Below are 16,865 nucleotides of genomic sequence, written 5' to 3'. Positions count from 1 at the left end.
GGCTGCAAGACTTATCCTTGGCCCAGGGACTGCATCTCTCCAGCCCTAAAAACTCACCACTAGCTCCCGGTTGCTTTAAGGATCAAATTCAGATCTCTCTGCATCATCCACAAGGCTGTCTGCGTCTGGGAACCACGCTATCTACAACTTGCTCTCACTAAATGTATTCGCTCTCCACTCTTGCTTCTCCACTCTTTTTGACTGCTTACTCTCTTTTCTCTCCTCCTTTCCCTTCTCCCTTTTCCTATCTCCTCCCCTTAGTTTCTTCTATGCACTTACTCTATCAGAATTTTCCCTGGACCTAATATGATAGCAACCTCGTCTGTTTCCTCCACCCTCCCATTACTGTTTTTTTCCTCCCCACCACCCCTCCAGCACTATCTGAAATGTCATCAGTCCTAGTATGATAGTCGCTTGTTTTGTTCCTCCCTGCCCTTTCTGCACCCCTCTCCCTCACCTTTTGTTTTTCTCCGGCTCTACCAGAAATGTTGTCAGGCCTAGTACGGTAGTCGCCTGTCTGTTTCCATTTCCTTCCCACTCTCCCCCTCCCATCCTTATCTATGTCTTAGCTCTTGCACTATCTGAAATGTCGTCAGGCCGAGTACGATAGTTAATTTCACATCCTTACTGTTCATGGCCTGTAAGAATGTGGTTGTATTTTCCCTTGTTCCCTCTCTTGCCTTGAAGCACTTTGAAACATATTGTCTATAGGCGCTATATAAATAAACAATCATATCATATCATATCATAAATACTCTCCCTTCACATCTTTACATTCCCCCGGCAATGTAGTCCAATGCTGCCTGTTTACTTTGTGAAGGAGCAAAAATGCTAGCCTTTCTTTGGGTACCCAAGCACATCAAGGAAAATCTTGGCTTGTCTTGAACGTGCACGTAAGAAAAACGTAGTTAGCACGTGAGCTGCACTTGTGTCCATTTGTGGTTTCATTCATTGAACATTAGGGTTGTCATTTGTAACAAATGCTGCACATATGAGACGACATAAATACCAAATGCCTTTACAATACGTGGAGGATGTCTGAATGAGAGTAAACCAGTAGATGAAGGGGTGGTACAATTACTGGGGAACAGTCAACATGACCGGAATACTCTAACACACAGTGCTAAACCTGTGTTTCGGCAGACTGCAGAAGGCATTTGAATCCACCTACACATCATAGCTCTCAACCATTTGTGTTGCAAAGGCAGGTGAAATCACCCGATTTTGTTTTTGGCGGGTGAGACGCCCATTGAAATGAATGGGAGTGCTGGAGGCTTGGCGGGTGAGTCAGCCTTTTACAAGGCGGGTGACACCCGCCAAAAGCGTGTGAGTTGAGAGCTATGACACATTGGTGCTAGAACTGTCATTGTGGGGCTACACGTGTGCATGTGAGACTGCCTCTAGACTTGTGCTGGCTGTAGCTAGACATATATGATTGAAAGAGACATTATACGAAGCCAGACCTATTGTATTTGTCGATGCGTGTTACTTTTGGCACCCTTGCACCAAAAAAAGGAATAAAGCACTGCCTGCCTATCACTAAATGATACAATGCTATGTTTCATTGGACGTTGGCACTTTTGCTAAATGCAATGTATGTAATGGTTGGCTAAAGGTGATGTCATCAAAGTCAGTGTGGCAAAAATACAGTTCTCATGGAAGGTTTCCCATCAATGCCGTTGTTAAAGGACGACTCGATTGCTGCGGGACTTTCAAAGCAAAAAGTCATTTGTATACAGAAACATACAGTTACCATCCTCAAAACGTATATCATGTGCTGGAGACATTTTTATTTACGATGCATCTTCTGCACCAGTCTGTTTAAACTAGAAATGAATACCCCATCTGTTTGTTTTTGGCTAATAAAAATACATCATTTCATTTTAAGACATAACCAATAAAAACTCAAAATACAATTTAGATGTAAAGCAGGCGTTTATATATATATGCTATAAAAATAACAGCAGCATTGCAATCAAATAGAATCAAGCAAGTTGGTTAAGTGTTCAAGTTAGGATTCAAACACAGAGACAAAGGTCTCCGACTTAACCTTGCAGCCCAAGGAGAAGGGGTGTTTTTGCCTTCAAGGGAAACAATACATGTCCCTGCCTGCTTAGTGCTGGTAGCGCTAAAGGCGTTGTTCAGACTTAGGGTCATTATGTATGATCCTCTCAGCAAACCTCCATCATACTCTGCAAAAAAGCTCATACGCTTGTACTTAAATCGTATTATCTAAAAATGGCGGAGTCGTGCGCAGAGTCAGTCTGCGTCAGTCCACTTGCCTTTTCTGGGTTGTGAGGAGCTGCAGCTACGTGTCCGGCCAAGTGTTTTGCTATGTGTTCTAAATTAAGCACTGCTGCTTTAACCCTGCTGGCTGCGGGCTGTGGGCGGCGACTACATAACTCCACGTCAAGCGCGGAGCGCGCGCGGAGTCGTCAGAGTCAGTCTGCGTCAGTCCACTTGCCTTTTCTGGGTTGTGAGGAGCTGCAGCTACGTGTCCGGCCAAGTGTTTTGCTACGTGTTCTAAATTAAGCACTGCTGCTTTAACCCTGCTGGCTGCGGGCTGTGGGCGGCGACTACATAACTCCACGTCAAGCGCGGAGTCGTGCGCAGAGTCAGTCTGCGTCAGTCCGCGACTGGCAGCTCTGCGCACAAAGTTTTGCGAAATGACTGCTCAAACTGGCCATGGGGGCCCCCAAACAAGGCACAAAACAATACAACAACGGCGGATGCAGAATCCGTGGACAGCCTTGAAGGCAGACTCTGTTTCTGTGTCTTCAAAGGTAAGCTCTGTTATAAAGAGACCCGCGTCCAAGGTATCACCTGTAACTGCAGATCTAACGGTTGATATGCTCCAACTAGCAGCACCGGTGCCGCTTGTGTCTCCTGCGTCTACAACTGTGACCTCGCTTGAGATCGCTGCGACCGTAGTGACCACCTCTCCCCTCGCTGACCCTGAAGCTTTGATCGCAAATACATTGTGCTCAAATGCTAGAACGAAGAGCGCGGAACGGTCAAAGAAAGATTGCGCCGCGACCTCTGTAGAGCTTGTGAGCACTGATTTACAATCCATCTCTGCTCACAAAAACTCCAATGTCTGTGGGCAATCCGCATTTTTGTTCGAGTGTGTAACTAATCAAACAGTTCCCGTGGCGGTACAAATCATGCCCAAACCCAATGCAGAGGAGGCTACGCCTGTGTCTGTGTTTGTGTCCGACAAATCAGAAGCGAGTGCTCCCACTGCGAATGATGACGGGCACTCAGACGTTTCCTTACAACGACCACTACTAACCCTAACCAACCTACTTCCAATCTCTTTAGATTCTTCACGATCATCTCAGCCTAACTATACATTCCAGCCAACGTTAAACTCAATAGAAAACACGGAGGAATTTTTTACGCCTTTCGAAATTACAGACGCAGAAATTATGGAAGCCTCGCAAGACGAGGAACGAATCGACAACTTGATTGCACTCGATGGGCTAACGCAAATTGTGATGCCTTTGATTAAAGATCCTGAGGCTGTGGTTAATGCTCCCTCGCTCGCTGAAGCTGAAACTCGTCATATACATAAAACTCAATCGAGTGCCTCATTGGAACCCAAATTCTTAACTGTTAACTCTAGGACGACGAAAGTAACAACGCCACACAGTTTTCCGGATTGCATTTTGACAAAACGAGCAAAGGAATATACGATGCCAGGCATCATTCAGCCTACTCATGGGCCTACGAATTGTCATGCTAATCAAGTTCAAGTAACTTATCAACCCAGTCGCAACGCCGACACTGCAAGTGATTACTTGCACAGATCACGTGAAACTCCCGATCGTGGTCTGATAGGGAAAAGAAACCAAATGTGTCCAAAATCATGCGACAAAAGAAATACTGGTGGTGCAGACAATAGCTCCACTAACACAACCTATATCAAGACGAGATTTCACACTTCCAATATGGCCTCCTCTAGTACCCCAAGAAATGTGAATCCACAGCCAAAACCTTCACAACTTCCACAGAACATCTCTGTCACTGCAGCAGTGAATACGTCGTCTTCTAGTGAGCATCAAATAGAAAACACAAATTGCTCACATTCATCTTTGGCGGACAAAACTACTACCGACTCAAAACCAAGTCTCTCCTCAGCTGCAGCGATGCAGATCTATAACAACGTTCTAGCAGCTTCTTCTGCAGCCCTGCTTCCGTTTCTGAAGATGTACGAGTCACTACAGGAGGCCTACAAAGACCAGACATCACTGATCTTATCCCTCAAGGAACAAATTGACAAATTTGACAGTGTGACAAATTTTTTACAATCACAACTGTCTCAGGAAGCTGAACATACGACGCGATGGCAAGAACGTTTGAGCGACCTCGCAGCTCGGCATCATTGTCAAAATGACACCTTATCTGATGGGTTACTTGAAGCTGTGAAATGGATGAGACATTCATCAACCATGATGAGTTCAAACATCGTTCCAATAAACCCTCAAGCATCCATACGATCAACCAAGGTCTCAATACCACCGCAAACACGACCACAAAACATAAACGATTCTGTTCTACCTTTGAAGTCAACAGCCGTAGAAACATCCTCCATTGTTCCGGCTGTCAACGATGGAGAAAGAAACTTGGCTGCGCCCTTGCCTGCACTTGCTCCCGTGTCAACGTTGAGCGACCAAGTACCCTATTCAGCCATAAGTGCGCAACCCGAATTGCCTTTGACTTCTTTTGGAATCTTCGAAGGCGCGGCAAAAGCCATAAAGGTCTCCACGACTTCTGATCAAAAAGCCTTGCTAACATATGGTCGACAATCAGCCTTTGCGAAGAGAACATATGCTACCAAAAAACGCGCTAGCAACGCGAAGTCACAGAAATTCATCAGAAACACAATGCAGAAAACAGGTCAGTTTCATCCAGCAGAACAGAATTACCAAAGTCCAGCAAAGAAAACATTGCTCATGCGGACAACGATCCTGGAGGTCATGGGCGTCTCACTGTTCCAGTGAGCAAACGACAAAGAGTGGAATCAGACCGCGAAAGCCGAATGAGTAAGTCATCGGACGAAGAAATCGATCTCTGCAATCTTTCAACCTACTCCGACGATGCTGTATCCAGTAACCCCATTATTGTCCCTATTGTGGTGCCTGATGACGCTCTTCACGAACTGCCACACAGAACAAACCCTGATGTGGACGAAGACATGAACCATAAAAATGGGCTGACGAATTTGAGGCCATCCTCCAACTGGCTAGCGCGGCTGAATCCCAAATACACACGCTTCCAAGAAAAGAAGCAAGCTCGTTACATCTCTCATGCCTCCTCATCTCTAAGAAACGGCTCAAGCCCGACGAACTGTAAACTGAGATTACAAAATCTAAATCGAGAAGATTGTGATCTAAACCTGAATCGCAATAATGTACTGAAATTATTTGCCTGTATTCCATCTCTACGAACGATTTTATCTGAAGACATACGAATTGTTGAATATGCAACAGAAAAACGCTGTGACCAGGTTCTACTACATATTACCTCGGTCTCAGTTCGAAACACTATTGTGAAAGCCTCAGAGGAATTGTTAGCGTTTGGGTTCGACATCTCTGTGGAACCTACAAGCACAAGACTCGATAGGTCAAACACAAGCGGACAAAAAACTTCTCAAGAAACGCAAAAGCAAAGATGTGCCGAGCTACGCAGAGCCATGACCACCAAGGAGAACCCAAGATCAAACAACAACCACTCTGCCAAAATCACTAACCATAATAAGGATGCTGAACGACGTTAGCCACTAGGGATTGGAAACAAGTGCACTCGTCATCTCCTGGAATACTCGAGGATTCGTTCACTTATTCAACAAATTTGACGTCGATCTAGAAAAAGTCTTCGTCATCTGTCTGCAGGAGACCTGGTTATGTGACCCTCTGTCACGAGATGGCTTTTTGACATTATTAAACCCTGCAATCAAAAATCTAAAGAGGCGACCATCTTCTGGTTTACTAATGATGATTAAAATAAACACCAGGTGGCGTCTTGTTGATTCCTCTAATCCCAATCCTTTTGTGCAGAGTGCACTGCTTCAGACAACAGATGAAAATTTAGACACAAGGAAACATTTGCTTGTCTTAAACGGATATTGGAATCCAAACAAAATCAGCACCAAAAATTTTATAAACGCAATAACATCTTGCATTGACAAATCACTAACTGTCAACAAGAATCTATCTATAATTTGTGCAGGTGATCTAAATTGTTCATGGTTTAAACACGATCTTGCCACGAAGACGTTTAAACGATTAACTCGAGATGAAGAAAAAAGTCGAGAGTTCAAGTGGAGACAGGCACTACGGAATCGAAACTGCTATATGGTAAATGGTCAAGCTACAGGGGATCAACCCCCTCAGTCAACTTGGTCATCTCAGAATGCGCAGTCAATAATTGACTACTTCTGGATATCTCAACATTTTTTTGAAAGCGATCTGACACTGTCAATAAGAACTATGCCAAGCAGTGATCACAAGCTTCTCAGACTGGCCTGCACGGTAGAATGGTCATTCGAACAAAGAACCTACGAACCTATAATCTCCGTAAATACTGGCGGAAATCGTCTTAGAATCGACAGTCCTAAGATCGAAAAACTACGCCAGCAATTTTGTCAGGACAGCGATCTGTCCGTGAACTACGCTCCCTTGCTTCTGGACTTCATCACAACAAAAGCTGCTAATCGCATAATGGGTGCAACTCACAAACATCTTTCGTCCTTGATCCTGACTCAAGCTAAACAGATTATGCGACGCGACATTAGAGCCCTAAAGAAGTCTGATAAGTCAGCCAGCGCGACAACTGCAATCAAAGCTGCAATACGGGTGCGTCGCCAAGCATACCGTAACTGGTTGGAATCTCAGAAACTAATAATTGAGCAAGACAAAGCTGAGCATCTGATGAAACATCTAATTCAGAAGAATTTACGGGAAATCTGGATAATCCTGAATACAGGCAATTCGAGACATCATCAAATACCATCCAACACGATTGATGCCGATACATGGGAACAACACTTTACTAACATCTTCAATAAACCATCTCATGAAGACATAAGTATACCCATAAATGAGTTAACATCTTGGAATTTTCAAATAACCGCGGAAGAGATCAGTGCTGCAATACGGGCCCTTAAAAGCTTGCATGCTGCAGGTCCAGATCTAATATCTAACATGATGCTGAAGAAGAACGAACAACAATGGGCTATCTTTATTGTACAATTATTTGCACACCTGTCCAAATCAATGACGATACCAGACTCCTGGCGTGTGGCGATCATAGTGCCAATTTATAAAAAGGGCAACCGGGCTGATACAACCAACTATCGCCCGATTGCCCTGTTGGACACCATAGGAAAAATCTTCGCCTCTTTTTTACGACAAAGGCTAACGGCATGGTCCATACAAGAGCAAATAATTGACATCCGGCAAACAGGCTTTACAAAAGGCGTAGGTGTGGAGGTAAACCTGCTGCTAATAAATATATTAAAACTTGAAAGCCTAAAAGCAAAATCGAGATTATACTTGGCATTCATCGATCTGAGGGGTGCCTTTGACAGTGTAAACCGCAGCAAACTGTGGCAAAAATTAATAAATTGGAAGTGTCCGAGTGACCTGGTTGCACCAATAAGAGCTCTACACACAGAGACTACCATCAAAATAAGATTAAACAATCAAGGTTTACTATCTAAGCCGATCTCAACAAACTCAGGTGTGAAACAGGGATGCCCACTAGCAGCCGAACTTTTCAAATTGTTCATTTCTGACCTCCCAGCATATCGTAAGGATGTGCGTTGTTTTCCACCGAAACTGAACAATAATGAAATAGGATGCATAATCTACGCTGACGACGTGGTTTTGTTGGACCAAACACAGATAGGTCTGCAACGCCAGGTAACAAATCTTCGTGATTATCTAAAAATAAATGACTTGGAGCTAAACATCGAAAAATCCAAGATCGTCATCATTGGTCAACGACGCACCAACGAACAGAAAGCCTTTGCGTGGAAAATTAACGACAATCGACTTGATGTAGTCAATTCGATCAGATATTTGGGAATAACATTCTATAATTCAGTGCATGAACATCATTGGAAGGTTGACATGGTCAACAGAATGACTCAATACAGCATTCAAGGCCAGCTGCTGAATAGAAACTTTGGAAAGTTCACCCTAGCACCAGTCCTGACCTTTTACATCCAAAAAGTGATTCCTGCAATTACCTTTGGTTCAGAGGCTGGTTGGAACATCGATGCCCTGTTTTGGCAAAAGCTAGAAGGGATCTACTGGCGGCAAGTCCTGAAGCTCCCTCCATACATCTCGATGATCCACATAAGACATGAACTCTCCTTAAATTCGTTACACACTCACGTAATGTGGAAATCACTAATGGCACTACGTAAAATGAATCTGATCCCCATAGCGCCAGCATTTGAAATCTTTGCTGGGGAAAAAACTACAGGAAATTCGAAACTGCTAGACGAGTGGAAACAAATAATGATATCAACCTTATCTAATGCAGATCTGACCTTGCATGACCTGGTGACGAGACCACAATCCATAAAAACAAAATTTGAACAATGGTGCTGGATAAAGAACAACGAGCGACGTTTGCAGTTGAAGACCACTCTAGATTCTGGAATCGGAGAACACAAACTAAATGTTACAAGTAGATATCTAACGAACTGTCCATCTCGTCACCATCGCGAGCAGTTTCTAAGACTTCGACTAAATGCAATCAAAACAAAGGAAATGATGTGGGGTCGTCATTTTAAAGAAGCTAAGGATAATCTATGTCGCTTCTGTCATAGCGAAATAGAATCCTTAGAACATCTCATCACCAAATGCACGAAGACCACCTCAAAGAGGACGCAACACCTAGGAGAACATATTCCAGTAGACTGTAACACTCGAGATTGGTGGTCCTACATTGTAGCCGGTCACAGCATAAAATTAAGCTGTGCGGTAATGGACTACATAGACGCTTTAAATCTTGAAGACCTGCAAATGATTCTATGAAATTGAATCTTTCTTCCCTTTTAGACTATTCTATGCAGCACCGTGAATTGACTTTTGGCTGGATGAATTTTGATGAATGCTGTTACTTTGTAATAAAAGTCTGATGCCACACTGCTCAATGTGGCACTTCATGCTGACGTTTCAAAAAAAAAAAAAAAAAATTATCTAAAAATATCTATGACAGATCACCATTGGTATTTATTCTGAGTAGATGTAGAATCAGGCCCGGATACAGATGTGTGGGGGTCCATTGCTAAGTGATGGTTGCCCCCTTTAAACATGATGGTTCCATCCCTCCCCCTTTACTTGGAGCGTAAAGCAGCCTGAGGCACACATTGTAATGGAGATATAGATAAGCTTAATAGCCGCCAATTACACTGAAGTTATGAATCCTTCTTTGTAAGCAAGAAAGTGACGTGAAGGGGGGAGATGATAACACTTCTGTTTTGCACTATGGAAGTGACGGCCAGACGTGCTCCAGCAAACTACAGCTTGTAATGCCAACGCTGCAAAGCACACTGTAAGTCCCAGAACGCACGTAATATATACATGAATACATGGCCGCGTAATCAGACTGCTGACTGGCAATATAGGAGCAGTGCCGCCCTCGCCTAGGCTTCTTTTATTTGAAAAAGGTGAAAGATCCCGACGCCGTCCCTGTTTAGCAGCATGGCATGCCTGGAGCCAGCCTATTTCCCAACTGTAACCACATGGGCGGTTTTCTTCGTGTTGTACACGGGTCTGTCCGTCTTCTCTTTCCATTTAGTCAGTCTTTCCTTCTTCTTGTGTCCTTTCTTCCAAAGGTGATGGCTGGTCTATCTTCTTTCCCACGCTGCCCTCAGTATGTCTTTCATTTTTTTTTCTGTGCTCGCCTGTTTTTGTAAGTACAGCTTGGGCTGTTTTCGGGTGTGGGCGGAAGTGACGTTAGAGGCGCGCCTCTCGCGAGATCAAGCTGATGAGTTCAGTGAGCTGCGAGCAGCGGAGTTTGTCAGCTGCGGAGGCTCGTGTGTGATTGACAGGTGTCAGAAGGCGGGCGCTTCTTGCCCCCTCTCTTCAACCGAGGTGGTGGTGCCCCTGTGGTGACTGAGGTGGAGCAAGTCACGCTCCATCGGGGACCCCCTGCCAGCATGACTCACCCCCGCCCCACCTTCTACCGTCAGGAGCTAAACAAGACTATTTGGGAGGTTCCCGAGCGCTACCAGAACTTGTCACCGGTTGGCTCCGGGGCCTATGGCTCGGTCTGGTGAGTGTCCGAAAGGGTTGGCTTGTGATCGGGGGAGGAGTGGTGCAGGGCCGAGTGATTGCATATCCAAGTGAGGTGCATCGCTGGATCAGAAGTGTGCAGCACTCGGTGCATCACAGTTGCATATCGCAGCACTTGGTGCAGACGAGTTGCGTGTGCAGCCCTGTGTGTGTGTGCTGCACAGCGTGCACAGCAACAGCTGCATAGAGGTCGCTTGAGTTAGGTCGCGCGCGTGCAGCTTTCGGTGCACGGGTGTATGCTGCACTGTAGGCATCAGCGAGGCCGGGTGCACACGGGCTTGATGTGCAGACGTGGGTGCCCTAGTGACTTTTTTCCTAGGACTTGAGTGGTTTTGGTGCAACAGGCACTCTCGTGCACGAGGAGCGCGTGCCGCTAGTGGGGTACAAGAGTGTGCTTATGTAGCTCGCGCCTCGTGATGCACGCAAGAGAGGGTGTGCACAGATGAATGCGGTGCACTGGGTCTGCAGATATGGGAGTGCCAGAGCTTCAGAGTGGTGTTTGCATCTCGAGTTGAACGAGGGTGGATTCTGCAGGAAACGGCGACCGAGGGATACATTTGCAACACCAGGTGCATGTACGGTACAGTAGTCGCTGTATCTGCAGTACTGGCTCCAGTAAGGGGGAATTGCAGCATGGGTGCGTGAGCAGTGCGTGCACGAGGGATTGATATGAGGCACTTTTTGCCTGTGCAGCGGGGGTTCATGAGAGATGCAGAGGAAGCACTGGCTACACGAATAGCAAATGTGCAGCATCGCAATTCAGGAGTAGGGCTTTTGCAGCACGGTTCGTGAGTGAGTGTTCAGTAGGCACCTGGGACCACGGGTTAAGCTTGTGCAGCAAGGCTGGTTCATGACCACCCCTGTTGCACGAGTGATGCATTTGCAGATAAGTGTGCATGACTGCCATTTGTTAAAATAAAAGTGAATGCAGAGCGTCGGGTAACTCAGTTGTGCAAGTGCTGCATGCAGGCTTAAAACGTGTCTGGCCAGCCAGAGAGAATGCGATTAGTGATATAGTGATATGTGCAGTGCCCGGTACCCCAGTGGTGTTGGTGCAGGACAAGCGCATCACTATATCCTTCTGAAATGAATTTGCCCCACCCGGGTTTACGAATGGGACTTGTGTGGGGCACGGTTGCATGAATGGGGCTTGCACAATACTATGATTCATCAATGGTACTTAAGAGTGCCTGAGCAGTTCCAAGTGTCGGGTGTAAGAAGCACTGGATGCACGTGTGAATGGGGCATGAGTAGCACTGTGCACAAGAGGTGCATTTTTCATTGATCGTCCACCCGATGCCCCACGTGTTTGCCATATCCCCTTGTGCTGAACATTCTTCGCATGTGCATGGTAGTACTCGTGCACTACAGTGCACATAGGTGCATGTTCAGCAGATGGTGCATCTGGGATACATGTGGAGAGTTTGTGGTGCATGAGCAGGCGCACAACGACCGTTGGGCTAACGGGGGTTTAGCCTATACTCCTCCCCCGAAATTCGGGTTCTGCCGACTGGATCATGCTCTTCTACAGAGCTGTCGCAAGCAGGACGAGAGAGATTATAAACGGACCCTGGGGCCGCGCTGTTTAAAAAGACGTCGCACTTACAACTGTAACCCATTCTTCTTTTAGCAGCTGTGCTTTTCGAATGCGTACATTTTTAGACAATTGAAACCACAATGGGACGCGTTCAATTGAATCCCACACACAGCTGCAATTACCTACACAATATGGTCCTGCTTCCAATCTAAGGGAGTCGTGCGTTAAACAGAAGGCACACGCTTTAGGAGTGAAACCGATGAAGCCACATCATTCATGAAGACAAGAAGTCTTAGATAAGTAATCAGATTGCACCTGTATGACAGAAGAGAGATTGGCAGGGTTAGCGAGGACAGGAGACAATTCCTCTTAAGACTTCAAGGGGAATGTTATGGCAGCTTTTATATTAGCTTCAGCTCAAGAGTCTTACTAGAATGTGTGTAAAGAAGTTGCATACCCTAAAACCACATTTGGTCAGGTATGGCCAGCGCAAGACACTAGTTACCAGCTGAGTTATATTCATGAGATCTACTAGAATAACATGCACAGAAAAGTAGAACTTGTAGTCTTCCAATCAGTGTGTGACAAATACAACTACAATGATGCTCTCTGGGCGTAAAACATTTTATACAGGGCATTTTTTCACAGTCTTAGGTAGCTTTAAGTGGTTGTGTACTTTGCAAATACACATTATAAGACTGCATGTATTATAGTAGTTCTTGAAAGCCAAAACAAATATTTATACTAATTATAGTTCTGAAGTTATGTGGTCAACTTCTTAAATTTCCAGGTTCAACCCCTATATTCACTTCTTAAACAGGGAGATCTCGGCACATGATTTGTTCTGTTTGCCATAGCTGCAAACCCTGGCAGCCTTAGAAGTGATTCACAACATTAAAAAGTAAACTTACAGTGGGACAGAGTTTATCATTTTATTGAAGAAATATTGTCACTGCATACTCCTCTGTTGTGATCACCTCCCTAGACCTTTACCCAGTCATGTGTTAATGTAGCACTGGGCTCACCCCCACAGTACTTGATTCGACAGGAAGGTATATATCCTTGTCTGTCAGTGCACCAGGGATTCTAGTTTAGCAGACAGACTGCAGCAGAACCAATGTTTCCCCTGTTGCTGCCAACCAGCAGAGGTGCTTGGGCCGGCTGCCCAGCGTTCTGCCTCCAAGAGAATGAGTGAAACTCTTTGCATTGCCCTATTATACTATGTTATTGAGTCATGCAAAGCACAACTTCTGCAATGTTCATGGTGTAGCGTACTAACATAGGAGGGTAGGTCAAGGGTTCAGTGCGGTGTGCATATCTGAAAAGATGGGCCTCTGTGGTGTGTACGTTTTCAGATATTTTGCGAGTTGTCTGGAGGAGTGGTTGTGCTCTCCAGGTTGATGGTGCAAATTGTGTGGTTTCTATTCTTTATGGAGGGTTGTATTGACATATCTTTGATGGGTTGGTGTGGCGTTTCGGGAAACTATAGAACATAACACCACTTGGGTTTTCCGGTGGTGTACGTTCTATAGTGCTAAATTGTGTGATTTCTGTGCTATGTTTTGGCATATGTTGTTAGTTAGGGTAGGAGGTAGAGTGATTGCGAGGAGTTTGTTTTTCTCCAGCCTTTATGCCTTGGTATGCTTTATTTTATGATATTATGCTATGTCCTGTTCTTCTATGCGATGGTACAACCTCAGGGCCCACAATATGTAGTCTGTTCCCGGGGGCCTCCCGTTAGACACAACCGACCATCCAACCGTAGCAACACTCATGGGATTATTATGGCCAACGCAGCTGTACATGCACAATGGCTAACGGTGACACAGCTAACCAGACACTCCATTACAACCACAGCATTACCATGCCTTGGCTCAGATTTCTCTTGGTTGGCATGTATTTTCCTTCGTTCTACTCACAAGTCTAACTTTGTGTTCAAGTAAGTGGTGTTTATTTGTGATGTTAAGTGGTCTGAGGCATGTGGTAGTGGCATTTGCAGGCCCATGTGTCTTATTGCTAAGAGCTGGTTAATGGCTGTTGGGTTAGGTTAGGTTGGGGTGCTTTGCTGTGGTCCGGTCTTTTTTGTGTGTCATTTGAGCAGCTAGGTTTTCAGAGATGTCCTCTTCTGCAGACAGAGTTCCAGAGAAGGGCGATCCTCAGTAGTGTTTCTGATTGAAATTTGGCACTGTTACTAAGCCTGTATTATTAGGTTGTGTGTTGAGTTCTAGTTGACTTGCAGTGGATGAATTTCCTTGTGGTGGATGGCGGACCCCTGGCTTTGAAGGCACACTTGCGGTGCATAGGGTTTTCAAGCGTATCCTGTGCTTAATCGGGAGCCAGGAGAGCATTTATAGAGCTAGGCTGAGTGTCAGGAGCAGTGGTTGAAGTGTACGAAACGAAGTAGTGGAAATATCTTCCCTGCTGGCCTTCTCCCTGCTCCCCATAATCCCCCTCACCATATGCACCCTCCCAGGCGTAATCCAAACCCCCAAACACACGCGCCTGCTGTTTAAAGTTACATTCAGTGCAGTGCACTGAAGTGTACGTTTCAGCTTCTTCCTACACTTTTTTTATTTTAAATCGAAACCCTTCTGGAACGGTTTCTTTTGTCCAACTTGCACATTGATACATGACCTCTCAATTATCTTGATTTATTTTCTTTTATATTAGAAATTATTAACTCAAGATGAATTCTTCTATATCTGTATAAGCGATATGTTATGTATCGTCTTGCTATATTTACATTGCTCTTGCAATTTACCGAATAAAAATGTATTAAACACAAAAAGAAGTATAGTCACTGTAAAACGGTAAACGTAATAAAAAAAATAGATGTGCACCGCTTACAACCACTCCTGCCCACAGGTCAGGAGAAGCCTGGCTACCGCATTTTGGACTCTTTGTAGTCTGTTCTGTAAGTAATCGGGACGTAACAGGTAGAGGCTGTTGGCATAGCCATAGACTAACCTGGAAAGTACAAAGTATGGACTGGCCTGGTTCTGTCTGGGAAGGCCATGTGCATCATTATGGGCGGCTTAGTGCAAGGTTGAGAAAAGCATGTTTCGAAGGTGAGGGCACTGTCCTTGAAGAGTGAGCGGTGTTTGCCATCAACTATGGAGAGGTTGTACATTCTTTGGCCCAAGGGATTCGTGAAGGGTTCAAGGTTGTGGTGCCAAGAGTTTGTATATTGTCTGTTTGATGCTGTCATTCATATTTTACAAGTTCAAGCTATTGAAGGAAGGCTTGAGGCCATGGTTTACATTCACTTATCCGAGTAACATGCCACAATGATTTGATTTGTTGGCAAACTAATCGGCTGCAGAAGTGGGGCATGTTTAGTACCTGGGTCTTCTTAACCAGTATACATCTGCCCTTTTCCTGCTTTTCTGTAATGCTTAACTTTTTTTAGGCACTTTCTGAAGGTTTCCACCATTTAGCCTTATACAAAGTTCTATGTCCGTGTTTAATAACAAAACATGCATGGAATTAACATCTATACGGTGTTTTGATGTTAAATATGCAAGCTTACATGGGGTAGGTGGCCTTAAGATGGAATGATTTTCTTTTTTTTACCAAAAGGCACTTTATTTAGATGACCATTTAGCTTTACATTGCGTACCTTGCCTTTATTAAGAAGCATGCATATCTAGATAAAATGTTAGGTCTTTGATAAAATGCATTTGATATATATAGTCCAATGTCTGACAATCCGAATTCCACAACTCTGTATTTTGTTTTCAACGGCCTTTTGTTCTTCCTTTACCAGCTGGGTGCATTGGTTTACATTTCAGTTAGTTATTTCCATATGGTTTCTACTCTATCCAGTTGCTGACATGGATTTTTGTACTTCTCCTAAACTGCTATTAAGAATGTTGTTTTTCCCTATGCACTGCGCCACCTCTCTCGCTGTGAATCTGCAGCTCCACTCTTTCCTTTGCTCCATGCCAGCCACATTCCCCTGCCCTCTTTCTCTTCCTTCAACCGTTTTCCCAATACCTTTTTATGAAAGCCAAAAGTATCTTCGTAGCTCAGTTGGCTTTAGAGACTGGATAGATTGCAACACTTTTAGTTGGATGGCGCTGGTGGTACACCATTTGCCTCTCCTGCACCACTCCCATGCGGACTCCCTCCAATACCTGGTCCATTGAAACGAAGCACCTCACATAGGACATAGATTTATTGAAGTTATTGTAATTAGCTACGAGTACCAGTTGATTGAAACAAAAAGATGATTGACTCTCCATATACCAAATGTTTCTTTAACTTGTATACAATAGGCACCAGTTGGACATGAGGAAACGCAAGTCTGCCAGAGCACACAGTTGATGTCCAAGCAATAAACTGGAAATCTACAGATGTATTAATTTGTATTCATTGTGTATTTATAATGCGCCTATACAGCCAAATGGTGTTTCAATGCACATTAAGACAAGGGAGGAGGAGTTCCATAACATGAAGGAGCCGGAGGGGAGGTGAAGGTCGGGGGGATCGGGGGGTGGCTGTAAAGAAAACAAACAATAGCGTTCCTACTAGGTCGTGAGACAATTCGGATCGTGCAAGTGCGCAACAAGAAAGATGGGGAGGGGGAAGGGAGGTGAAGGTTTGGAGGATGGAGGGGAGAACAGGGAAGAAGACCAGCAAGTGCAGAAATAGAAATGAGGGGAGATGACCAACAGATGACCCATAATGTTTAAGTGGTTTGTCTGGACCCACTAGCTGCATTAAAAGGTACTGCATGCAAGATTGGGTACTGCGGTGCTTGTACCGACCCAGGTTATTAGTCTCACTTGGAGCACTATTGCAATGTACATGTCTTTTGTAGCAGGGCATAGTCCATCTTTTCAGTGGTGGATAAGCCGCCTGGATTTGTGGAGGGCAGAGTTTATATCTGGGAAGCAGTCAGTACACCTGTGCATTCACCTTCTTTGTAGGGCACAGCAGTGCTGGAAACGGAAACAATGTATTGGGGGAACTGTCACCTCTTTAGATGGGCAAGGCTTTGGGAAGGAGGGGCC

At 44.9% G+C, this 16,865-nt stretch overlaps 1 protein-coding gene across 2 annotated transcripts in view; it reads left to right on the top strand.

Moving 5' to 3' along the window:
* Positions 1 to 9,976: 9,976 nt before the first annotated feature.
* The window catches only part of MAPK14 (mitogen-activated protein kinase 14), a 376,319-nt gene continuing 369,430 nt past the window's right edge, over positions 9,977 to 16,865 (top strand). For both annotated transcript variants that reach the window (XM_069633433.1, XM_069633434.1), the window contains exon 1: positions 9,977 to 10,293. In XM_069633433.1, coding sequence (XP_069489534.1) covers positions 10,178 to 10,293 — 116 coding nt within the window. In that variant the 5' untranslated portion in view covers positions 9,977 to 10,177. The remainder of the gene's footprint in view (positions 10,294 to 16,865) is intronic.

Source organism: Ambystoma mexicanum, chromosome 13, assembly GCF_040938575.1.
Source record: "Ambystoma mexicanum isolate Mex_15411 chromosome 13, UKY_AmexF1_1, whole genome shotgun sequence".
Taxonomy (NCBI): domain Eukaryota; kingdom Metazoa; phylum Chordata; class Amphibia; order Caudata; family Ambystomatidae; genus Ambystoma; species Ambystoma mexicanum.
Note: the sequence above shows the minus strand (reverse complement) of the source record. Positions and strands in the feature narration are given on the sequence as shown.